General features: G+C 38.5%; 1 protein-coding gene across 9 annotated transcripts in view; it reads left to right on the top strand.

Moving 5' to 3' along the window:
• Positions 1–918: 918 nt before the first annotated feature.
• The window catches only part of CCDC34 (coiled-coil domain containing 34), a 188,014-nt gene continuing 164,797 nt past the window's right edge, over positions 919–24,135 (top strand). For 4 of the 9 annotated variants that reach the window (XM_042905026.1, XM_042905028.1, XM_042905027.1 and 1 more), the window contains exons 1-4: positions 919–1,349; positions 6,914–7,049; positions 13,383–13,490; positions 22,697–22,838. In XM_042905026.1, the coding sequence (XP_042760960.1) occupies positions 1,009–1,349; positions 6,914–7,049; positions 13,383–13,490; positions 22,697–22,838 (727 nt within the window). In that variant the 5' untranslated portion in view covers positions 919–1,008. Of the gene's footprint in view, positions 1,350–6,913; positions 7,050–13,382; positions 13,491–22,696; positions 22,839–23,217; positions 23,671–23,941; positions 23,996–24,135 lie in introns of those variants that run through there. The other 5 variants (XM_042905030.1, XM_042905023.1, XM_042905021.1 and 2 more) reach the window with 5 other exon arrangements.

The following is a 24,135-nucleotide window of genomic DNA, read 5'->3' as shown; positions in this document are numbered from 1 at the left end:
CATGTCATACTTTATTAATTATAGCTACTGCCTTGTGAATTGCCCTTGGTTGCTATTATTTCTGCCGTACCTCATTCTCATGTGTCAAATTTTGCAGATCTAAATTTCATCAAAAATTTTCTATTACTCTTTGGTCAATAACAAATTTTGTGTGCTGTCTTAGCCTTTGTCACTTTTCAGTCTGATATTTCTACTAGTAATATGCACCATAAGCTGGACCAAAGCCATATTTATTTACAAGTGTGCACAGTTTTGTCAGCATGAACAAAGCATCCAGGTTTATTGTCTATCACTTCTTCCTTGCTACCTTCATCCCTATTCCCAGTACCTGAAAAGGACAGTGCTCCTTCCGAGGTCTCACCAAAAAAATCATAAAATGCAGATCACATAATATTTTAATACGATGATTCTACTCCACAAAAGAATGAGGAACGTGTGAAGGCAGGGCTTTTACTCTATCTTTAGTGCTTAGCACAGCCCCTTGTAAATTAGAAGCTTCAAAAAGACCTCAAAATTCACATGCACCGACACACTAGTTACTTAAGATGTCAGGCAAACGAGGTGCTACCCAAAACAACGGAAGATTGCCCTCAAAGAGCATGCTTGGATACACTTGGAAACTTGGATAAAGTTCGCTCTCCTCTCCCCATAAAATATGGCTGTGTGCGGTAAGAAATGACTGATCCTTAAAACCCTGACCTGTTAAGTATACGGCGGTAGTTTTGGCTTCCGCCTCTTGCTCTGCCTCGCTCAGTGACAGCACATTTCTTGTACTACATGAACAGCAAACGAGGGACGTGCCCCGCACGCTGTCAGCGGCGGGCAGAGGGAGGCCCGGGCGCAGCGAGCCGCGCTCGGCAGGCGGGGACAAAGCCCTCGCGGCTTCCACGCGTCGCCATGGCAACGCGAGGTCTGCGCCCGCCGGGATAGGCCGGCCCGGCGCGCGCGGGGCCTGCTGGGAGAGCACGTCCCCGCCGCCACTCTGCCGGTTTGAACTTGGCGGGCCCGATGTGGGCGGCCGGGCTGTGGGGGGCTGCTTCGCCGGCTTCCGACGCTCGGTCCTCGGCCGGCTGCAGGTCCAGGTCTCGGCCTTCCTCCGGCCCCTTCTCCGACCTCATGGCGGGCGCCCCGGGGCAGGGGCCGGAGACGGTGACGGTCTGCTCGCCGTCGCCGCCGCTGAGCTGCAGCAATTCCACCATGTCACTGTTGTCTCCCCTTGGCCACCAGAGCTTCCCGTTTGACTACGACGATGGCGACGGGGAGGATGAGGAGGACGTGGAGGAAGATGCTCAGGATTCAGAAGCTAAGGTGGCGAACCTGAGAGGAGTGGAGTTACAGGGGTGCGTCAGGTAAACCCTGGGCCACGGGCCGGTACTGCCCCTCTCAAGATCCCTTAGACCCTTGCAAGCGCCTTCTTCTGGCGGCCAGACACTCTCCTGGCGCCCGCCTCGGGGCCGTGCAGGCCCCTGCATTCTGAGGTGCCGCTGCTGTTTGCACGTAGAGTTGTGGGCCAGTTCTCACACATGCCTGCAGATTTTCTAGGGTTCTAAATCTCTTTAACTGAGAATATGATCGCTACAGTCCCTGTGCAGAAAAACGTACGTAGTCTCAAAAACACAAAATTTTCCACCATTTCAGGAGTTTCCTGAATATTCACAAGTCAGATTGTGGACACCAGAACTCTTGTTCAAACCCTTAACACCAAAATTCTTTCCTGCGCCTTGGTAGTACCTGGGGTTATTTTGAAAAAGATCTGATTGCCAGTGAAGGAGGTTGTAGTAAAGCAGTATTGCTTTGGGGGCCATAAATGAGGAGCTGAAACATAGATTAGCAATGTCCATCTCCGCATCCACAGACAAGGCTGGGTCTGGTCTGACCACTCACTGAACAGAATAGAAATCACCGAGTCAGTGCTAGAACCAAAGAGATTATTAAAATCACCTTTTTCTTTTTTTTTTTTTTTTTAATTTCTACAATTACTCAGCAAACATCTAGTTTGTGCCACATACTAATCTAGATACGGGGGACCATAAACAAGATAGACATGGCCTCTACTCTCATGAAATTAAAGCTTGCATGAATTTATTGTACTCATTTTACGGATAACAAAACTGTGGCTCAGGATAAAAGTACAAAGTGGGATTCAGAAGCACCCACCTAGCTATTAGCAGAGCCAGGCCTAGCACTGAGGTATACCGATCAGGTTCTGTCTTCCCTATGCGACATGCCTATTATTATGAGCTGTATAGAAACAAGAACAAAGGGCCTATCCCTGCAGGAATAACTTTCTGAGACAGGCTGAGTAATGCAGGTTCCTTCTGGAGTAGGCTCGTGCATCATCTTTAGAAAACACTCACAAGTTTCTGATTATCAAGCTGTGTAAGGCACAATACAGGAGATCTCAGAAATACAGGCCAGAGAACGTATGCTTCATGTGTAAGCAGCAAGGTAGCCCGCTTGAGGGTAAGGCCGTCATACCCAGAATGCGTGGATGGAATATGGAACCATATGAGATGACTGCTATACACAGTCACAGCAGTGAGAGAGTAAAAGTAAGTACATTGGGGGAATGGAGGTCAGTAAGAGTAACCAAGCAAGCCACTTGTCCAGACTGGTTGTAGCAACAAGAAACAGGCCTCTGATCAACCTGATAGTGGTTCTTGATGATAGAGTTTCGGGAGTCCATTCTCATGTGGGTCATCATAGGCATTCTTCAGGATTGAGTTGGTCCCAAGGATTTTTGAAATAATTTTAAGGCTTTGGAAACTACCTTCTGAATCTAACCAATAGGGCTGAGCAGTGTCGACACAGTTTAGCAACCTATGGAGGAGCGATGGTTATCAAAACCACAGAACAGCTACTGAGACCTTGCGTTAGCTTCCAGGAGCCAGAGCCCTAATCAACTGGAGCTCAGGAGAGGAGCCAGACATGTTTTATGTCTCACTTTAGCCAAAGCCCAAACAAGCTGGTAGCATCTCAGGACTAAGGCTTCCCTCCTTATCGCTGCCATATCACAGCTCATTCCCTATGAACCAAAGGGAATAGGTAGGATATGGCCTGGAAGGAATACACAACTTGCCAGGCCTTGTGGGTAGCAAGTGGCAGATGCCTATTAGGTGTTCAATAAATGTGCTGAATGAATGCCTAATTCCCACTCCTAGAGAACACGTAGATACAGTGGCTGTCTTCAAATGCTTCAGAAAACCTAGCATTTCCTTTCAGGAAAGTGAGTGTTTACAAAATTTCCTCATTCGTCCTCCCTACCTCCAACCTTCAGTTGGTGCCCTGGACAGTTTGGGGGTGAGGTGATGAGGAGAGCAGGCAGCCCGAGCCATAGTCCCAGCCCCGGTTCTAGCAGTGGGCATTCTCTCCATGGACCAGGGAGTATACCCAGAGCTGTGTGGGATTGTATGCCTTGTGCCCATTGTTCATCTGCCACAGGGATAGACTGAGGCATCAGGTGCGCATGGTGAGATGAGCTCTGGGTATTTTAGGTGTTCATAGAGCCATGCTTAGAGGATGGCTTCGAGCGTGTTGGACGGGACTGAGATGAAGCTCACAGTTGACTTCAGAAAAGATACTGAGAAGTATTTTCCTGGAGTCTTTCATCATATGCCTTGGGCCTTCTATTTATTCACCTTTATCCTGGTTTTTATATCACTCTGTGCATTAGGAAAACCATGCCTTAATAAATGTCTTAGTTGTAAAAAGCTGCTTATTAAGCCTCTTTTGATTATGGGTAGAGCTGTAGTGTATATGCTGCACATTTTGTAGTCTATATGATATCATTTGTTAAAAATGTTAAGGCAAGACATTTAATATTTAAAGTGTCTTTTTTTTTTTTTTTTTTTAAGAAAAACACTGATCTCACCCTTTCAACAAATATTTCTTAGGACCTTACTATATTCTAGGCCCTAAGCTAGACTCTTGAAATAAAAAAATGAGTTAAAACATGCTTTCTGTTTGTAGGGAATTCATAGCCTATGGCAGAGATGGACAAGTGATAGACAGCCCAAGGCACTTAGTCCAGATATTTTGCAGAGTTAATGCCTGAATTGAATGGTTTTTTTTAATGTTTATTCATTTATTTTGAGAGAGACAGAGAGGGCGAGAGGGGGAGGGGCAGAGAAAGAGAGGGAGAGAGACTCCCAAGCAGACTCTGTACTGCCAGTGTGGGAGCAGACACAGCACTCCATCCCACGAACCCAGAGATCATGACCTAAGCCAAAATCAAGAGTCCAGACGCTCAACCAACTGAGTCACCCAGGGGCACCCCTGAGTTGAATCTTGAAGGGAGGGTAGGATTAGCCGAACTCCTCCTCCTACAAAATGACATGCACCAAATGCTCACTGAGTGCCCGGAATCTGTGTTAAGTGCTGTAGCAGAGATTGTCTCATGCAGTAGCACCTGTGAGGGAGCCTCTGCTCTCATGTCCATGTGCTGGATGAGAACAGAGTATTCAGTAGGTTCAGAAATGTACTTAGCTAGGAGGAAGCAGGTAGAGATTCATCCCAGACATTGTATTTCCAAACCAAGCTCTTGCATGGCTCGCCCTGGGGAGGTGGAGGCATTTCAGTTTTAGACGAAACTGCAGAGCACAGGGACATGGCGCATTCATCAGTCTGCTTCAGTGCGACAAGACCGGTAGGGTCCAGAGCAGCCATTGGCAAAAGAGGCTGGGAAGACAGGCGGGAGCCAGTCCCTGGGTGTCAGGCTATAGAGTTTGGATTTCATCCTGTGGGCAGGAGCCATAGAAGACCCTTGAGGTAGGGAGTGACATGATCGCATTTGAAGGCTGAATCTGTCAAGAGTTGTGGAAAATGGTTTGAAACGAAGGCAGAAAGGCCGGCTGTGTCCACCCTGTGGTGGTAAGATTGGGAAAGAGGAAAATGGCTTGAGAAAATTGAAAGAAGCAGAAGAGACATGACTAGGTAATGGCGTAGGTGTGGGTGGTGGGGGCACTAATGTGGACAGGGAACAGGAGGAGGAACACAGGTCTGGGTTTCTGGCATGGCTGGCTGGGTGGCTCTTGGTCCTCTTCACTGAGGTAGGATTTTAAGAGAAGTAAAATTTTTCTCGGTGGAGAGGGTAGAAGAGGATTAGACGTGTTTGCCACTGATTGATATTTAGGTGGAGCTGTCTGTCAGATGGTTGGAAATATGTCTGTAGCTCAGGAGAAAGATCTGGCCTGGGATGACTGATGTGGGCACCATCCGCACCTGGTGATAGTTGAAACTGTGGGAGCCGATGAGGTGTTTCTTCAAGATGGAGAAGGAAACGTTCATATGAGAAATAAAGAACACATCAACAGTGTCTCTTTCCTGCCAGAATACAAATTGCATGAGGACATGGATGAATGAATAGCAGGAAAAAAAATGAGTAAGCCGGAGCTGTGAGGTAGAAGAAGTTGTGCAGAGCGGTGGGCAAGGCAGTTGGTTGCCTGAAGCAGGAATGTTAAAGAGACAGAGGCACTGAGTCTATAAACACCTAGTCTTTAGAGCTGCCTTGGGTCCTGAACAACCTTTCTCTCCTTGGGTCCTAATGGTTCCGCTTTTGCTAAGTTTTATGAGGCTTGTGTATCTGGCTGAGGCCCAGTATTTCTCCTCCCCTCCCCTCTTCTCTTGAGCATGAATGAGTACTTATTTTTCCACGTACCTAAAAAGAGACAGACTGACAGAGGTGCATAGTGGAGATGGAGGTCACTAAACTGGGGAGTCGTAAACACCCTGTCTGAAGAATGGCAAAAGGGAGTCAACCAGAACATTAAAGAATATAAGAATCATATATATTTTTTGGTAACTCTAACAGAAAAGTTGAGAATTTCTGGGGCAACTGGCTGGCTCACTTGGTAGAACACGGGACTTGATCTTGGGTTGCAAGTTTGAGTCCTACTTTGGGTGTAGAGATTACTTTAAAATCTTAAAAAAAAAACAAAATTCTGTTTACCCTTCACCCAAAATCCTTAATTAAAAAAAAACAAAAACAAACCTTTTTTGTTTATTTTGAGAGAGAGACAAAGCATGAGGGAGGGATAGAGAGAGAGGGAGACACAGAATCTGAAGCAGGCTCCAGACTCTGAGCTGTCAGCACAGAGTCTGACACGGGGCTGGAACCCACGAACCATGAGACCATGACCTGAGCCGAAGTCAGACACTTAACTGATTGAGCCACCCAGGCGCCCCCAAAATCCTTAATTGTTAACACATTTGCTTTATCATTCTGAGTGTGTGTGTGTATATACACATAGTCTCACCCCCACCCCCACCCCCCTGGGACTATTTAAGGGAGGAAAAGGGGAAAGTCTGCTCCAGGATCTGATTAGGTTCATTTGTTGTAATTAGTTGTCCAGATGAGAGATTTTTTTTTTTTTTTATGTTTATTTATTTTTGAGAGAGGGAGGGACGTAGCATGAATAGGGGAGGGGAAGAGAGAGAGGGAGACACAGAATCCGAAGCAGGCTCCAGGCTCTGAGCTATTAGCGCAGAGCCCAATGCAGGCCTCAAACCCATGAACCACGAGATCATGACCTGAGGCAAAGTCGGACATTTAACTGACCGAGCCACCCAGGTGTCCCAAGAGAGATTTTTAAGAATAGAAAAAAAAAAAAAAAATGTCATTGAGCCAAATGGATTGGTATAGTTATCCCAATGGGTTTTTAAATAATGTGATTTTAGGTGATGAATTCAAAGGCAGTTTGATAGATAACTAATTCCAATATTGGACTTCCTGTTCATGATTTTTCAAGTGTATGCTTATATATAATTAAGTTCATATGTATGTATTTATAAAAATCACAGTATTATAAATACATTTAGTATATATTATACTGCTTTTGCTGTGTAGTTTCAGTGATTTTGACTGTTAAGCCAAAGAGGTTTGAATACAGATGCTATAGTGTCCTCTCTCTTGTAGCGGTGTGGTTGGGTCAGAAGATAACCAAGAACAGAAACAGGTGTGCCTACCAGAAAGCCACCTGACACCATGGGAAGTGTGGTTTGTTGGCAAAGAAAAAGAAGAACGTGACCGTCTGCAACAGAAGGCTCTGGAGGTAAATTAGACAGTATCGTTTTTACTGAATCTATGAGTTCACAAATTAGAGCTGCTGTCACAAGTAAAATGTTAATATTATCCCTCAAAACAAAATTTTTCCGTTTCTTTGTATCAGTTTGCTATTTCCGTTTTAATCTCTCTACTTGTAGAAATAATACATTCATCATAAGAACATTTGGAAAATACAGCTAAGTATAATGAAGAACATGAAAATCTCTAATTTTACCACCTAAACATAACCAATGTTAATATTATTGCATATAGCCTTCCAGATTTTCTGCAGTGTAAATTAAAAAAAAAACAAACTACAAGTGTGTATATTAAGACATATAAAATGGAGCTTCACCATATGTACATTTAACTAAAGTAAATGCAACTGCATTTATTTGGTAAAATTTTTAAGAAAAAAGAGAAACCAAAATTGAAATAGAGACAGAAACCTACCCCCCTATCACTCAGAGCATTTGGCCTAGGGTAAATGTGTGTGGGAGACGGGAATCTGCTGGGCTTTCAGGGTTTTTCAGTTTCTCTGTGCCTCGCTGCCTCACTTGTGGGCATTTCTGTGTTTGTGATTCTCTCTGAACTCTCACTCTCCAAACTCCTAAAATAGCGTGAGATACATTTTCACATGAATCCTTTGAACTCTTCGTATTTGCTGCTGAGAACCTAGCAACGAATTTGGAGGATTTGGAGGATTTGGAGGATTTGGCATCCTGTAGTTATTCACTATCTGGATTCTCCCTATCTGAACCTAGAAACCAAGTAGATCTGAGTGGTAAGGGGTATGTCTTATTTCTAATGAAACAGCATCAAACTCTTTTGTAACCTTTTTTCCACCTGTCATATTGTTAATATATTTCTGTATCATTGAATGTGTTTATGACATCATTTCTAAATGGTTGGCTAAGATTATTAAAATGTATTTTAAGTGTATTAGATATATACTAGAATATAATTAACTGGTTCACTATTGTCATATATTTAAATGTAATCTATTAGTAACTATGTTGCCATAAAAATCCCTGGATCTAAAGCATTGCTGTCCATGATCTTCTTGTAATAAATTTTCCATATCAGTTTTGTCACTAGTTATTTCTGTGATGGATTTTGAACCGTGTAGGCAGTCACATATTCAGGGGTCGTGGCATGATTCAATGATTGTAGAAACCAGTGTATTCTGCTGTGTCCCTGTTGCATGATGTTTGTAAAACACAAATTTATTCCTGGAGAAGTGCACAGTAGTACTTGCTTCCTCTTAGAAGGGCACGGGACTTGAGAAAGATCTTAAGATTTGATGCCAGGTGGGCTTGTTTAAACTTTTTCGCTTCAATTTCCTATCTGTACGATAGGAATAAAAATAATACCTGTGTCACAGGATTTTTGTGAGGTTTAAATGAGACAGAATATGGTGACTGGTATTGTTTTATTGGTATTGTTACTGATAACATTGCTATTTGTGGCCTTTCTAAAGCTTTTTCATTTATTTTCAGAATTAATGTGATTTATTGAGACCCCAGAGTTTTAGCCTCAAATTTTAACATTTCTAATTCCATTATTTAATGCAGTAGCTTTCAAAATATTTGTTCCTGGTGAGAAATATACTTTGCTTCATGTCATACACAAATGCATACATATACGTATCTGAAACGATGTCTTGATTTTGTGCAAAATCTGGTATTCTGTCCTTCCTTCCTTCCTTCCTTCCTTCCTTCCTTCCTTCCTTCCTTCTTTATTTAGAGCGTGAGTAGGGAAGGGGCAGAGAGAGAAAGAGTACCAAGCAGGCTCCGTGCTGTCAGCGCAGAGCCCAGCATGGGGCTCCATCTCATGAACTGTGAGATCATAACCTGAGCCAAAACTAAGAGTCAGATGCTTAACTGACTGAGCCACTCAGGCACCCCTTTATTTTTTGTTTTTAAAACCCACAGATTGGTTTTAGACTCAGTTTGGAAAACACTGATCTAGTGAGCCATTGGTAAAGTGGAGTTCAGTTTATGGTATTTAGCTTTATCTCCAACCTAGAGATTCACTTATTACATTAAGGAAAGGAGGAATCCCTTCAAGTTATTTCAGAGTCAGCATACAGTAAAAGAAGTCAATTAAATTACAAAAAATTCAAAAGGGAGCCTGAACTTTGGAGTCACATAGAACAAGCCTAAAATTTTAGTTTTGCCATTCTAACTGTGACCTTGGGAGAGTTACCCAATTTCTCTGAGTCCCAGTTTCTTTATCTGTAAACCAGATGTTAGAGAGGCAATAATAGTGTGGTTAAAAGCATAAATTCTTGAGCTGTACTTTCTGGATTAAAAACTTGGGTCTTGGGCATATCGTTAACCTCGCTCTGCCTCAATTTCTTTATCAATAAAAGGGGGAGAATAATATTGACCTCATAGTGTTGTTATGAGGACCCAAGTGAACATAAGGAGATACCCTAGTATATAGGAAGCATTCAATGAAAATTAGTTGTTATTATGTATTAAAACAGATGATAATAATAAATCCTGAAGATTTGTTTTGAGAACAGATGAAAATAATGAGTATAAAGTCCCTACCACAATGATTAAGCAGGTAGCAGGGTATGCTTAGTTGAAAGATTAAAATCTCTTCATGTATTTAGTACTTTGAAGTTTCTTATGGCTACATCATTAACTCTAAACCAATTAAAATATTTTAGCATGAATCTTGGTGTATCACTCATGCCAACGGTATAAAAACATATAGGCCCACTACTCACTTTATAAGTTTATTTTACGTTCTTGTGATATTCACATTTATTTTCATGCCTTTTCCTTGCTTTGTTTTGTTTTTCTTTTTTTCAAAGATTCTATTTTTTAAGGAATCTCTACATCCAACATGAGGCTCAAACTCACATCCCTGAGATCAAGGGTCACATGCTCCGCCGACCGAGCCATCCAGGCGCCCTATTCCTTGTTTTATTTTCTAAGTGATGCTTTTCTTATTTTTCTGTCCTACTTTATTGCATTCTCTAATTTGTTTACAAGTCGTACCATTAAAAGCACAGATTATTAGTCATAAGGAACAATTCATTTCAGATTCTTGTTGAGGACCAGAAAGTAACTTTGCCAACGTTTCAGTTCCTGGCAAAGCTGAGACTGGGTCCTCGTTCTTTCAACTTCCAATTTCTTAAGTGTTTTTTCCATAATATCAAGGTGTATTGTAGAAATGAATGGGTCAGACTTAGTATTTAATTTTGAACTTACCCTACCGGTCTTGTTTTTTTCCTTGAAAACTTAAAGGAAAATTTAAAGGATAATTGGGTCATTAAAAAATCATCTCTTCTCCTAAATTTTATTTTAGCAACAGATTTTTAGACAGGCATTTGTTTCAGACATGTCTCTAAGACTGAATTAAAAAACTATTTTAAAAAAATTAAAAATTTTTTATTATTTTTTTTAATGTTTATTTTTGAGAGAAAAAGCGAGTACACACGCAGGTGAGGGGCAGAGAGAGAGGGAGACAGAGAATGTCAAGCGGTCTCTACGCTGTCAGTGCAGAGCCTGATGTGGGGCTCAAACTGTGAACTGCGAGATCATGACCTGAGTGGAAATGAAGAGTCAGATGCTCAACCAACTGAGCCACCCAGGCACCCCTAAAATTTTTTTAAAAATTAAAAAGAAATTGCTTTAATCCATCAACATATGGTGCTTATAAAATTGGTTATATTTGTAACTAATGTTGAGTGATAAATATAGTAAATGTTGAACATTAGTATTATGAAAAACTAGCATATTGGTATTATAGATCATATACATTTTATATTTAAATTTTTATTATTTAAAAAACTTACTTAGACTGCCCTAAATTCTTTATAACCTTTAGTTAATTCTAATTTTTAACATTTGCTTTAACATTTTAATACAATCTGTTCTAAATTATAAAAATGATCTAGTGTGTGAATAATCCAGGTGCTTTTTTCTTTTTTTTCCCCATCTTGCCTATGGCCATTTCATTCATTAGCCCTTAATAAAGAAATAGGGCAGGATATATTTAGAGTTGATGAAGCTCAAAACTGTAACTTTTCCTGATTCCTACCTTAGTGATCAAAAGTTCTTCGAAAGTCAGCAAAAGCTATTGAAATAAAAATATACATTTAGGATCCTTTTTGGATTTTGGTTTTCCATAATCCAGTGTTCACTCTGTGGGAAAATAACTATAATTCTGTTGAAACTCAGTGGTCTCCCAAAAGACATCCTAGGGTCTGTGTTGGAGAGGACGCTGGCTGTGTCTGGAAAAGGCATGGCCTGGTGGTAAACAGGTGGAGGCTGTCAGGCTGGGAATTCTGAGAGGGGCCGCCTATGTGTTTGTTGGGGAGAGGGGATTGTGTCTCAGAAAGGGATGTGTATTCTGGGGTAGCCAATGACTTGAACAGACGTCCTGACAGTAGAGCACTGTTTGAGTCAGTTACAACATTTTGTCAGTTATAGGTACTTTTGATCCTTCATCTTTAATTCTTACATCAACTAAAATTTGTGAAGAATAAGTCTGCTTTTTTCTCTGAGTTTTTAGTATAGTTACGTGAAGAATCTTAAAAGGGTACATAAATATAATCAATCATATTATTAGTTGTATGTTTAAATGACTACTTTCCTTAAAAATAAAATAAGAGTATTTTGGAAAATTTTGGATATGTGGTTGTCAGATCTGTATCTAGCAGTCACACACACACACTTCTTCTCAGACCTTCTTCCCCTCACTGCTCCTACACTGTGGCAGCCTCCCAGTCAGCTCCCTCAAAGTAGTTGTCCTCCCTTCAAATGCAGTCTGCAAACTTGCAGGGTTCAGAATCATTCCCTTTCCCATGTATTCGTGCTTCGTAGTGTTCAATTTTACTGTGCCTGTCTCGAAAGACCTTTTGCTATCTAGTTAGTACGACACTCTGACTTTCTAGTCTGCCCCACCCTTGTCAAGCCGTCTCCTCACTGACCCTCTTGTGGTACTCATTTCCAACTACCGTGGTTCACACTGGTTCTCTCCTCTTCCCCTCCCTTCCTTTCCACTTCCTGAACTGTTAAACACAGCCCCTCACAATATGGTGCTTTAATGCTTTCGTATGTAGATTCACATAAGATTGGAGACGTCTGGAATTTTATCTGTATCTCGGTTCTTGCTGTCTTTATAGTAGGCACTGCGTAAAAAAAGTATTAGGTGAATAATCAAGGCATAGCATCTGTAGAGGTAATGAAGAATCCCTTTAAAACCAAGATGGATATTTTACTTTTGGGGTGGTGAGGGGTGTATAGTGTTGAAAAGTTGGAAGACTTTCTGAACGAGTGAGGGCAGCTATTTTCTATGCAGCAGAATTTTAGGATGAGAGGTCATGGAAGACAGGTATCCTGCGACCAGTTGTTCTAAAGTCCAAAAGGTATGTTCTTGGTGTCAAGTTTTATCTTCATTTCATGTATCACACTGGAATTGTCTGACAGTTGAAAAATTGGCCCTCCCACTAGCACCCACGCTCAGGTAGGTAGGTCTTTGGGAAAGGGAGGGCTGGGGAGGAGGAGTGAGGTCCAATGAAAGAGATATAAAAGTATCTGATTATTAGTATCTAAGGAGGGAGAAGAAAAATAACCAGTAATTATGGCAGTTGAGTCCTAGGAGTCTAGTTTGAACAGCATTCTCAACTAATGCAGTAATTTAACTGATGAGTGACAGAGTGGTGGCATTCAGCTCGAAGTTTTATTTGGCCATACCTTCTACATTCTTTCTCCTGAGGAAATGCCCAAACGTGTAGATTCGAGTGACAGCAAGGCAGTTAAATAATCTGGGATATGAATGTGGTTTTGTTTTACACTCCAGCAGCTATAAAATCAGTGAAGAAAAATCTGGATTCTTTTTTTTCTTCAAGAAAATTGAATCACTTCTCTACATTTCTTCTTTTGGTTAACTCTGAATTAAAATTTTAATTTAGGGATTATTTAACTCCTGTCCTTTATCTGCATTAAGAATCTAGAAGCTTTTTATAGCTAAAAAAGTTGCAATTCTCTTGAGCTTCTGCCAATAGCATACAGTGATGCCAAAATTTATGTGTGGGAAAGTTGATTTCAATGAGGGTAATTTAGCTGAAGTTTAGTCTAAGAACCTAGTGTTTTGCTGCCAAGCAATTATTTGCATTTCTAAAAAATGACTTATAGTTTTTACCAATGCTTTCTTTTCATCATAGACTAGTTACTGAAGTAAGTTATTGTCACTAATGGTGTACTTTCTATAAAGGAAATTATGTTCTTGTTTAATTTGGTTAATGTCAGACTTGCTTTTAATATGCGATTCAAGTACTTTTATTAAATGTTGCCTTTGTTTGAATAAAAATCTGTAGGAATTAAATCAACAGCTAGAAAAAAGAAAAGAAATGGAAGAACGTGAAAAAAGAAAGGCAATTGCTGAAGAAAAGCACAAGGAATGGGTTCAGAAGAAGAATGAACAGGTAGGGAGAAAAAGAAAATGCACACCCACATACCGCTCCTTTTGCAAAGTCTTTTTCTTTTCATTACTCCTCATAACCTAGGTTTTTGTTATTTTCTCTCAGTTTCTTTCTTCTCTGACCTGATTTTTTTTCCTCTATCTTCATGGACATTTGCTAAGTCTCTGTCTTCTACCCTTTGTTCTCTCCTTCTCTCCCTTTTTCCCTCCTGTGGCTTCCTTGTGTCTTGCTTCAGGTAGTCATGAAGTCTGTATCTCTAGGCCTGACATGCTGGAGTCTTGGGTTTCCATCTGTTCGGTTGGCAGGCAGCTCTAAGCCTGCAAGTCTAAAACAACCCATTTGTGCCCATTCTCCTTTGATTTCTGTTATGAGTACTGCTGTCAGCTCAGCCACATCAGCATAATCAGAATTATATTCATTTGTGTGTGACCCCCCCTCACCCCACCTTTCCTGTATAGTCCCTACTCTCCTGTTTGTGATCTCTTCCTATCTGGTCCTGTTGTATCTTTCAACTTATTTACTGTTTATTTCCCCACACTGGATGTGAACTCCATCAGACCAGAGATTTTTGCCTCTTTTCTTCAGTTCTCTAGCAGCTAGATCAGTGCCTGGCACATAATAGATACTCGAAAATGTTTGTTGAGTGAATGAATACAACCTCTGTGTCTTTGCCAGACTGATCTTGCTAAAAAGGCAAACGTCATTCCCCAATTCAAAATATATTTTTTATGATTCCCTACCGACCTCTGAATGTTTTCACAATTCTAGCCTGGCTGGTGAAAGATCTTCTACTCTCTGCTCTCTGAGCGGTATCTTCCTCCTGTGGTTCCCTTCCTTCTGTGCTGTTGTTTCTTACTAGCATTCTTCTGGGAGCACACATAAGATTATCGTGGCCCATCTTCTTAGAGTATTAGTTTTACTGGAAATTTTTGAGAGGAAGAGTGTTATTTTCATATTAAAGCAAGCATAGATATTTAATGGGGTAGAAGATAACTTTTATATTGTGTTTAAGATACACAATAGATTTCAAGGAAATCCCAATGGACTGTGCTCCCCACTCCCCAGGGATATGTAGTCATGAGAAGTTTTGAGAACACTTCCATTCTGTTTCTTACTTCCTTATTTTTTTATATTATACTTCATCAACATGGAATCTCATCATATCCTCCACCCTACCTTTCCCTTTATTATCCAACTTGAAGTATTTCCTGCATGAATCACTCACTGATTACATGCTTGAAATAGAAACTCTTTCCCTCTCTGAATCCTTGTTCAATTTATATCACTTTGTCATACACTGCCTTGCATTATCTATATATTTTGTTGCTATTTTGTATTATGCGTATATCTTCACTTCCTTATAATTTTAAGACTCTTAAGGATAGGAATTATTTTTTACATTATAACTTTTTAATCCAGTATAAGATCTAGCATCATTCTTTCTAATATAGAAAGCATTTTTTACTGGAATGTATGAGTAAATCTATTATCTTTCAGTTTTATTTTATTATTTTTTGTTTCAAATTTTTATTTAAATTCTAGTTAGTTAATATATAGGGTAATACTGGTTTCAGGAGTGGAATTTAGTGACTCATCACTTACATACAACACCCAGTGCTCATCACAACAAGTGCCCTCCTTAGTACCCATCACCCATCTAGCCCATCCCCGCCTCCTCCCCTTCATCAACCCTGTTTGTTCTCTATAGTTAAGAGTCTTATGGGGCGCCTGGGTGGCTCAGTCGGTTGAGCGTCCAACTTCAGCCCAGGTCATGATCTTGCGGTCTGTGAGTTCGAGCCCCGCGTCAGGCTCTGTGCTGACAGCTCGGAGCCCGGAGCCTGTTTCAGATTCTGTGTCTCCCTCTCTCTCTGACCCTCCCCCGTTCATGCTCTGTCTCTCTCTGTCTCAAAAATAAATAAACATTAAAAAAAAAAAAAAAAAAGAGTCTTATGGTTTGCTTCCCTCTCTCTCTCTCTTTTTTTTCCCCCCTTCCCTATGTTCATCTGCTATCTTTCAGTTTTAATACATTCTTATATTGGCTCATAAATTAGACATTTTGAAAATACTTATCTTTTGTTTGTTTCCTATTGTGATTTTTACATATTTAGAATGGTACTGCTTTTCTTATTTGATCCAATTTTATGAATTTAGTCAAATATTTAAGTTACTGGACAGAGTTTTAAATTTTTCATTCTAGTTGTCCTTAACTATTATTGCATCTAATGCTCAATGGAATTAATAAGAGTACCTAACCAATAATTTCAGTAAGTTGAAGATGACATAGCTTTCTTCATCCAGATATTATAAGAAGGAAATTGGCTGGACGTGTGTGTGTTGTAACCATAAACATATTTGATCTTCAGAAGTAAGTTGTTATTATTTTTAAGTTGCTTCATTCCATAATATAACAAGAAAGGATTCTTTAAGTCTGTGTGACTATTTGCAAGCTCTGGGTGATAATTTTGTGAAGTTTTTGGCTATAAAACAAAACTGTTTTGCATGTACAGAATAGTATTCTCTCTCCTCTAAAAGCTTCTCTTATCTTTTAGCTCCATTAAGCTCATTTTACCATGCCAATCAAACATAGTTGTTGTTTATCTGAGAATGTAAGATACCGCTGAGAGATGATATATTCTCTATTTTAATTAGTGTCAGTAGATCTAATCCAGTTATTTGAGAAAAATTTTTTTTTTTCTTTTGGAGGGAAATGGCTTGTCCTGACATAAGTCACCAATTATTGAAAGCAAGAGTCCATAAGTATGAGAATAGTCAGAAATGAGCCCTGAGAAATTAAATTTATTTATTCTGCAGAATTCTTGTACAAATGAAGGAATAATTGATTACTCTAATTTTTTTTTTTCTTTCAGACCTGTCAGATTTCCTAGTTCAGTCTTAGTTAGATTTACCTCTATTTGTAAAGACTGCTCTCCTGGTTCTTCTCTTCCCGTCTGGCATCTAGCTTTTTTCTCCTCTGTTTACATTTCATGGTGTGTGGTCCCCCACTGCCTCTAGCTTCATTCACATTTTAGCTATATCTGTGGTGTAATTTTCTCTAAGTCATTTTCACTGTGTTCTATCAAGTAATCAGACAAAAAGAATTTATGTATCCATTAGCAAAGTTGGTTTCTTCTAATATGACTGTAAATTGTTAAGTCCTTTTCAAATAAATGGCTTATCTCATCTGGTACTCTTAAATTTGTGTGGCCATACTAATTCATATTTTTAGATTTATTTTTTTTTACAGCACGTTATCACATATTTTATAAAAGGGCTTTTTATTTACCTTCATTGTTTTAAAAAGATTAAAAATAAAATTACTTTTAACTGTTAAGACATGGAACTGATATTTCAATGTAAAAAATTAATTCGGATCAATAAAGCAGATGATTGATAACACTGTTGTTATTCACACACTGAATACTTTTACACTGTGGCAGATACTACTAGAGGAACCAAAATAGAACTTCAGAAACTTTAAGTAACCAGTTATTTTGTTAGTTTACTTTAGTTACAAAAAACAAAGGTTCTCTCAGGGCCCCGTCCTGAAAAAGGGAAGATTTATTATTGTGCTCTGTGTGGTATAGAACTGGAGTGCCGGAAAACCTGAAGCCACTTAGTAACGGGCTGCTCTCTCTTAGTCCATCTCTCTGAGTGCCTGCTCTGTTCTTTTGCTAACAGCTAAAGGCATTCCATTCTTTCTTTGGCATAAATTCTACAGAAAGTCTTTTTGATGTTTTAAAAGAAACATCATTGAACTATAATTTACATACAATAAGATACACCTTTCTTAATTTTGATGAGACTTGACAAACTTGTATACCTGGATAAACAGTGCCACAGTCGGCACATAGAACATTTCCATCACTCCCAAAAGTTCCCTTGCGCCCTTTTGTAGTCAGCCTCTGATCTCCACCCACAGTGGGCCTCAGCTCCAAGGAAACCATTAGTCTCCTTGCTGTGCCTTTGGATTAGATTTATCTTTTCTAGAATTTCATATAAATGGAATAATAGAATATATATTCTTTTGCATTGGGCCTCTTTTGTTTTTAAAATTTCCTGGTATTGATTTTGCCTTCTTTTTTTTCAACAATAAGTATTATATTCTATGTAATTTCACAAATTGTCCATCCATTTGCTAGTTGATGGGAAATTGGGTTATTTCTGATTTTGGGGTATTATGAATAAAATTCTCTGATCACTTATGTACAATTTTTTTTAAGTTTATTTATTTTGAGAGAGAGAGAGCCCAAGTGGGGAAGGGGCAGAGAGAGAGAATCCCAAGCAGACTCCATGCTATCAGCACAGAGTGCAATATGGGGCTTGAACTCACAAACCATGAGATCAGTATCTGAGCCAAAACCAAGAGTTGGACACTTAACTGATTGAGCCACCCAAGGCGCCCCTGTACAAGTCTTTCTGTGGACATTTGTTTTCATTTCTTGGGTAACTGCTCAGGAACTGAATTGCCAGGTTGTATGGTAAGTATGTGTTTAAAAGAAATTGCCAAACTTTTTTAATATGCTTGTATCATTTTACATTTTTTATGACTATTGTATAAAAGTTCTAGCTGTGCCACATCCTTACCAAAGTTTATATTATCAGTCTTTTTCATTTTAAGTCATTCTGGTGCATGTGTAGTGGGGTGTCATTGTTTTCATCTCCCTGAGATCTGAAATTTAGCATCTTTTCATAAGCTTATTGTATTAGTCTCCTAGGGCCGCCATAACAAAATACCACAGGCTGGGTAGCTCAGATGACAGAAATTTATTTTCTTATCGTTCTGGAGGCTGGTCTAAAATGAAAGTTATCAGTAAGGTTTGGTTTCTCCTGGTTTGCAAGATGGATGCCTTGTCTCCACATCATTACATGCCCTTTTCTCTGCATGAATATCCCTGATGTCTCTTTCTCCTCTTATAAGGACATCAGCCCTACTGGATTAGGACCCTATCCTTATGACTTTAATCACCTTCATTACCTCTTTAAAGGTCCTATCTCCAAAGACAGTCACTTTGAGGGTTAAGGCTTCAACATAGAATTTTGGGGGACACAATTCAGTCTATAACACTACCAACCATTTCTACATCTCTTGTCCTGTTTTTGTCTTGTGTTGTGCTTAAATTTTTGCCCATTTTGTGGAAGGATTGTATGTCTTATTCATAAATTGTAAGAATTCTTTATATATTCCTTTAATTCATTCATATATATCTATATATAGATATACAGATATAGCAAATATTTCTTCCCATTTAATTTTCCTCAGTGGTATTTTTTAAAGGGAAGTTTTAAATTTTCATAAAGTTGATATTTTATTTTTTTATAGCTTGTCGTTTTTGTGTCCTGTTTAAGAAACATTTGCCTAACACCAAGGGGGTAAAAATGTCCTCCATTGTTTTCTCTGGGAAGTTGTATAACTTTAGCTTTTATCTATATTTTAAGTTAATTTTAATGTGTGGTAAGAATTAAGCATCAGGGATTTTTTTTTTTTTTTTTTTTTTTTTTTTTTTTTTTGCATATGGATGCTAAATTGTTCTAACACTATTCGTTGAAAAGATAATCTTTTCCCTATTTAATTACCTTGGCACTTTTGTTTAAGATCAATTAACCGTCTAAGCATAGGTCTATTTCTGCACTCTATTCTTTCCCATTGATCTAATCCTGTGCCATTACCACCCAAGCCTATTACTGAAGCTCTATAATTCTTGAGTTTATAATTCTTTTAATCAGAGAGTGTAAATCCTCCATTTTTTCTTCTACAAAATTGTTTTAGTTACTCTGCATCTTTCCATATACAATTTAGAATTTCTCTGATCATGTTTGCTTTAATAAGGCCTGCCACATTTGGGATTGCATTAAAAATATAGATCATTTTGGAGGAAATTGACATCTTAGTAATATCAAATTTTAAATCTGTAAACATGATTTTTCTTTCTATTTGCGTCATCTTTAATTTCTGTCAGTGATTTTTTTTTTTTTTTTAGTTTTCAAGGTACAGTGGTATTACACATGTTTTGTTAAGTGTATCCCTAAGAATTTCATGGTTTTGGTGATGAGAACAGTTATTTTGCTTATTCCTGATAGTATGTTAATGACTTCCATGTCTGGTTTTGATATCAGAGTACTACTGAGCTCTTAAAATGAGTTTGAATATTTACACTTTTTTTTTCTGTTTTCCAAAATAATTCATGTGGTGATTGGTATTATTTCTTCCTAAAAGTGTGATGGAATCTGGCAGTGAAGCTATTCAAGGCTGGAGTTTTCTTTGTGGGAAAGTTTTAAATTCCGAATTGTTTTTACAGATAGAAGGTTATTCAGATCCTTTCTTTTCTTTTTGAATCAGTTTTGGAAAATGGAATATTTTAAGGAATTTAACATTTCATTTAAGTGGAATTAATTGACATAAAATTGTTTTTAACATTCATTCATCTCTGTGTCTGTATGATCTGTGATCTGCCACTTATCTGTGTGACCTTAGGCACATGGCTTAACCTCTTTGTGCCTTCATTTCCCATTTGTAAGGTAAGATCATAATAGTGCTCACCTCATATTGTGGTCATAAGAATTGACATAGTACAAACGTAGAAAGTATATAGAAAAGTAACAGGAAGAGTCAGCACTCAGTAAATGTTAGCTGTTATAATTGAAGACAATGTAGGGACTGGGTGACTCCTCGTTGATGAGTTGTGGAAAAGTCTCATGCGTCAGTGAGCCAGATACGCTACAAGATCCTTTTCAATCTCGTAGCTTTTCTGACAGTAGAGTAGTTAAAATCCAGTATTGTTTCTGTGGAAATCAGATTCTCAGCAAGAAAGGATTCCTTTTTGGAGCTATCATCTGGCCAGCAAGACAGAAGTACACTTAGCAACTTGGGGAATGACTCAGGCTTTGATTTTTAAGACTTGCTTTTCCTGCATAGGACTGGACATATATTGTATGTAATTGACGTTTGTTACTTGGGTGTTAATTGAATTGCTTATATTAAAGTATTCTACAAGATGCTTTCAGTGGAAGAATTTTTTTTCTTAGCCCATATTTCTTTGCTCCATGAAGGGTGATGCATATGGCATCTGTATTGCATATACTTATGCCTTGCATGTTGTTTTCTACACCTTTGATAAAGAGAGCTAGCCATGTCATTGGCTTATTTAGAATGTGACTGTGTTGGTAAATTGTATTCTGAATGAAAAAGAAAAAAACATTGAGTTATAGTCCAATTTTTTTCTGTAAAGAGCCAGATAAATAGTTTAGGCTTTGCAGGCCATACACTCTGTCGTAGCCATTCAACTTTGCTGTTGTGGTACAAAAATAGCCATAGACAACAAATATATAAATAAATTGGTATGGCTCCATTTCAATAAGACTTTATTTACAAATATAGGTGGCTAGTGGACCATATTTGGCTTGGGGACCATTGTTGGCCAACCTCTGATCTGTGTAAGACTTACAAGAATTGTATAGCTAGAGATTTGTCTGTATGTACCCTTATAGCAGTATCTAATGGTCCAAAATGTTATTTTTTTGTTCTCTGTAACTCACTGATGGAGAAGATTTTATCTAAGTGTTCATATTGGCAAACTGTCCAAGAAATGTAGGTATATCGCTCCTATTTTAGAGTGAAGGTCAACATTTATTAAAACATACAAAATTCAGGATAGTCTAACAGGTTGTAATTTCTGTTCACTATCAATATATCTGTATTGAATACCTACTATTTACTTAGCACTGTACAGGCTCTGAGTTTACTTTCATGAGCAACGTCTTTGTTACTGTTATCATGAAACTTACAGCCCAGTTGGTAGACTAAAATTGACCAGGTATGTTACATATTTTCATAAGCCACATTGTGTCGGTCGCTATGTTTCCACCTATTTTAAGAAATAACTGAAGTTTGAAAGATTACTTCATATAACACTCATTGCTTGTATGAGCATAATTATAAATATTCCAATTAAAACTCCTTCATTTTTATTTAAGAAAAAAAAAGAAAGGGAACAAAAAATTAATAAAGAAATGGAGGAAAAAGCAGCAAAGGAGATGGAGAAAGAACATTTGCAAGAAAAGGCAAAAGAAAAATATCAGGAATGGTTGAAGAAAAAAAATGCTGAAGAATGTGAGAAGAAGAAGAAAGAAAAGGTATTTTTATTAAAGTGACCAGTTGAGATGTATGGCTTTGGTGTTCATACATACCAACTATATTGTATAAAAAGTTTCTCACGGAAGGGATGCTCTCGGGTGGCTCAGTCAGTTAAGTGTCCGACTTCCACTCAGGTTGTGATCTTGCAGTCTCGCGGTGGATTTGAGCCCCGCACCGGGCTCTGTGTTGACAGCTCAGAGCCTGGAGCCTGCTTCAGATTCTGTGTCCCCCTCTCTCTCTGCCCCTCCCCTGCTCACGCTGTTTCTCTCTCTGTCTCAAAAATAAATAACAATTTTTTTTTTAATTTAGTAAAAAAAATTTTTTTTAAGTTTCTTATGGAAAATTGGTACCATCTTAGCATAAAATAAATATATGAAGCTATCCCTACTTATTTATACTATGTGTAAGTTTCAGAAATGAATATGAATTGTGGTTTTGTTAGGTTGACAAATATTAATAAGCCTGTTGGTATATTTTCAGTCTGGTTCAAACTTTATCATTGTTTATGTTTTAAATATTTTTAATGTGTTTTTATGAAAGTCTTATTACATTTTATTAATTACTGTTCTATTTTAAAACAACAAATTGTTGGCGTGCCTGAGTGGCTCAGTTGTTAAGTATCCGACTGACTCTTGGTTTCAGCTCAGGTCATGGTTTCACAGTTCCTGAGTTTGAGCCCTGTGTCCAGCCCTGTGCTGACAGCACAGAGCCTGCTTAGGATTCCCTCTCTCTCTGCCCCTCCCTGCCTGCCTCTCTCTCCCTCTCTCTCCCTCTCTCTCTCTCTCTCTCTCTCTCTCTCTCTCTCAAAAGTAAATAAACGTTAAAAAAAAAAAAAACCCATAAAATTGCTTTTTTCTTCTTGGGTTTGACGTCTTACTGTTGTTTAGAGGCAGCCATCTTTATTTAGATCATATCCCTGATCATGTCAAATTTTGCTCTCAAATTATATAAATATGACTTAGTATTTATGATCACGCCTTTGGGGTGGGGAGCTACTGGGGAAAAGAGTCAGTGCAATTTGAATAGAATTTTTAGTTATAGAATATCACTAGAGATTCTTTGGTCTTGTCATTTTAAGGAAAAAGAAAAACAACGGCAAGCTGAATTACAGGAAAAAAAGGAAATAGCAGAGAAAAAGTTTAAGGAATGGTTGGAAAATGCAAAAAATAAACCTCGTCCAGCTGCAAAGGGCTATGGTTATGCCAACGGAAAACTTACAGGTTGGTTTTAATGTTATGTGGCTTACATAAATATGGCTTGCAGGAGCAAATATTATACATTATGTTTCCTTTTGACAGAAATAGAAATGTGTAAAAATCATTTTTCTTTCAAATTACTATTTTCTGGAAGATTATAACACACTGTGTTCCTATAGAGATACAATAAATTTATTGTCATTCTCTATAAATCAGGTATATTTTAAAGGCAGTAGTTGCGAAAGTAATGATTTGTAACATTAAGAAACACATTGAAACTTTCTTATGTTTTTGGCTTTTGAAGCCTTAAGGAGGATGCATTTAAGGGGCCTTTTTTTCCTCCCCTTCCTGTAACCCTCCCTGAGGCAGAACTTGCAGCGTCTCGGGCACATTTGTTTTGCAGGGCGGAGTACTGCGCGGCGTGTGACCCCGACACAAAACCGGTGGGCCTTCGGGCTTGCCCTTGTTGGAAATGGCGCTGCATGTTTTTCTTTGTGCCTCATGTTGGAAGCTCAGGCCTTGCTGACAGCTGCCTTCACTTGTTTAAGTGATTTATTATTAAAAAATACTCCCATTCTGTTCTGTTCACACAATAGAACATATTCCAGACTTTGTTTTGACCATCTTGGTGAAGTGTGTGTTGACATATCTCTGCAGTCAAAGTGGGTTGCCAGTGTCTGAACGACACATTCCTGCTGTCAGGGTTCAGGCCTCTCCCACATGTCATAGAAGTCATCCATTACAGCTAGTAGGCACCGGGCATGGTCTGCTCTTTTTTCTTCTTTTCCTGTCTGAAAAAAAATAGTAATAAGCGGTGGTTTTGACCAAAGGATTGGATGGGAAAGTGAAAACTTTAGGTGGGAATATACGTATTTACTAGAAGTTATTTGCTAAAATAATGGATTATTTTATTAATTTTTTTGCAATTTAAATGAGTTTTGTTCAAATAAACTTTTGTCTGCAAATGCTCTACTGCTTTTAATAAGCAAAATTTTAGTGATATTATGAAATCTGATCAATTTGAGTGATAGTAATGTAGAATTCCAGTCATTATGAATAAGAGTTTTGTTCACTTTAGCTAAATATGCACTATTGCAATATACTTTTTTTTCTCTCTCTCTCTAAAGTTTAGTATCTGACTAGGGAAAACTAGTACAGAATCAGTGGTTTCCCAGACTGAGGTAAAAAAATGAAGATTTTGTTCAATTTAAGGGTTCAAAAAGGGATTTCCTAGTAAAATTTTTATATGAGGTTTTATTTATATAGATTTTAAGAACACTCTTTGGACTTCTAGAATTATCATTTATGTTTTAATTTTTAC

This window comes from Panthera leo, chromosome D1, assembly GCF_018350215.1.
Source record: "Panthera leo isolate Ple1 chromosome D1, P.leo_Ple1_pat1.1, whole genome shotgun sequence".
NCBI lineage: Eukaryota > Metazoa > Chordata > Mammalia > Carnivora > Felidae > Panthera > Panthera leo.
This window is presented reverse-complemented; position numbering and strand designations above follow the sequence as displayed.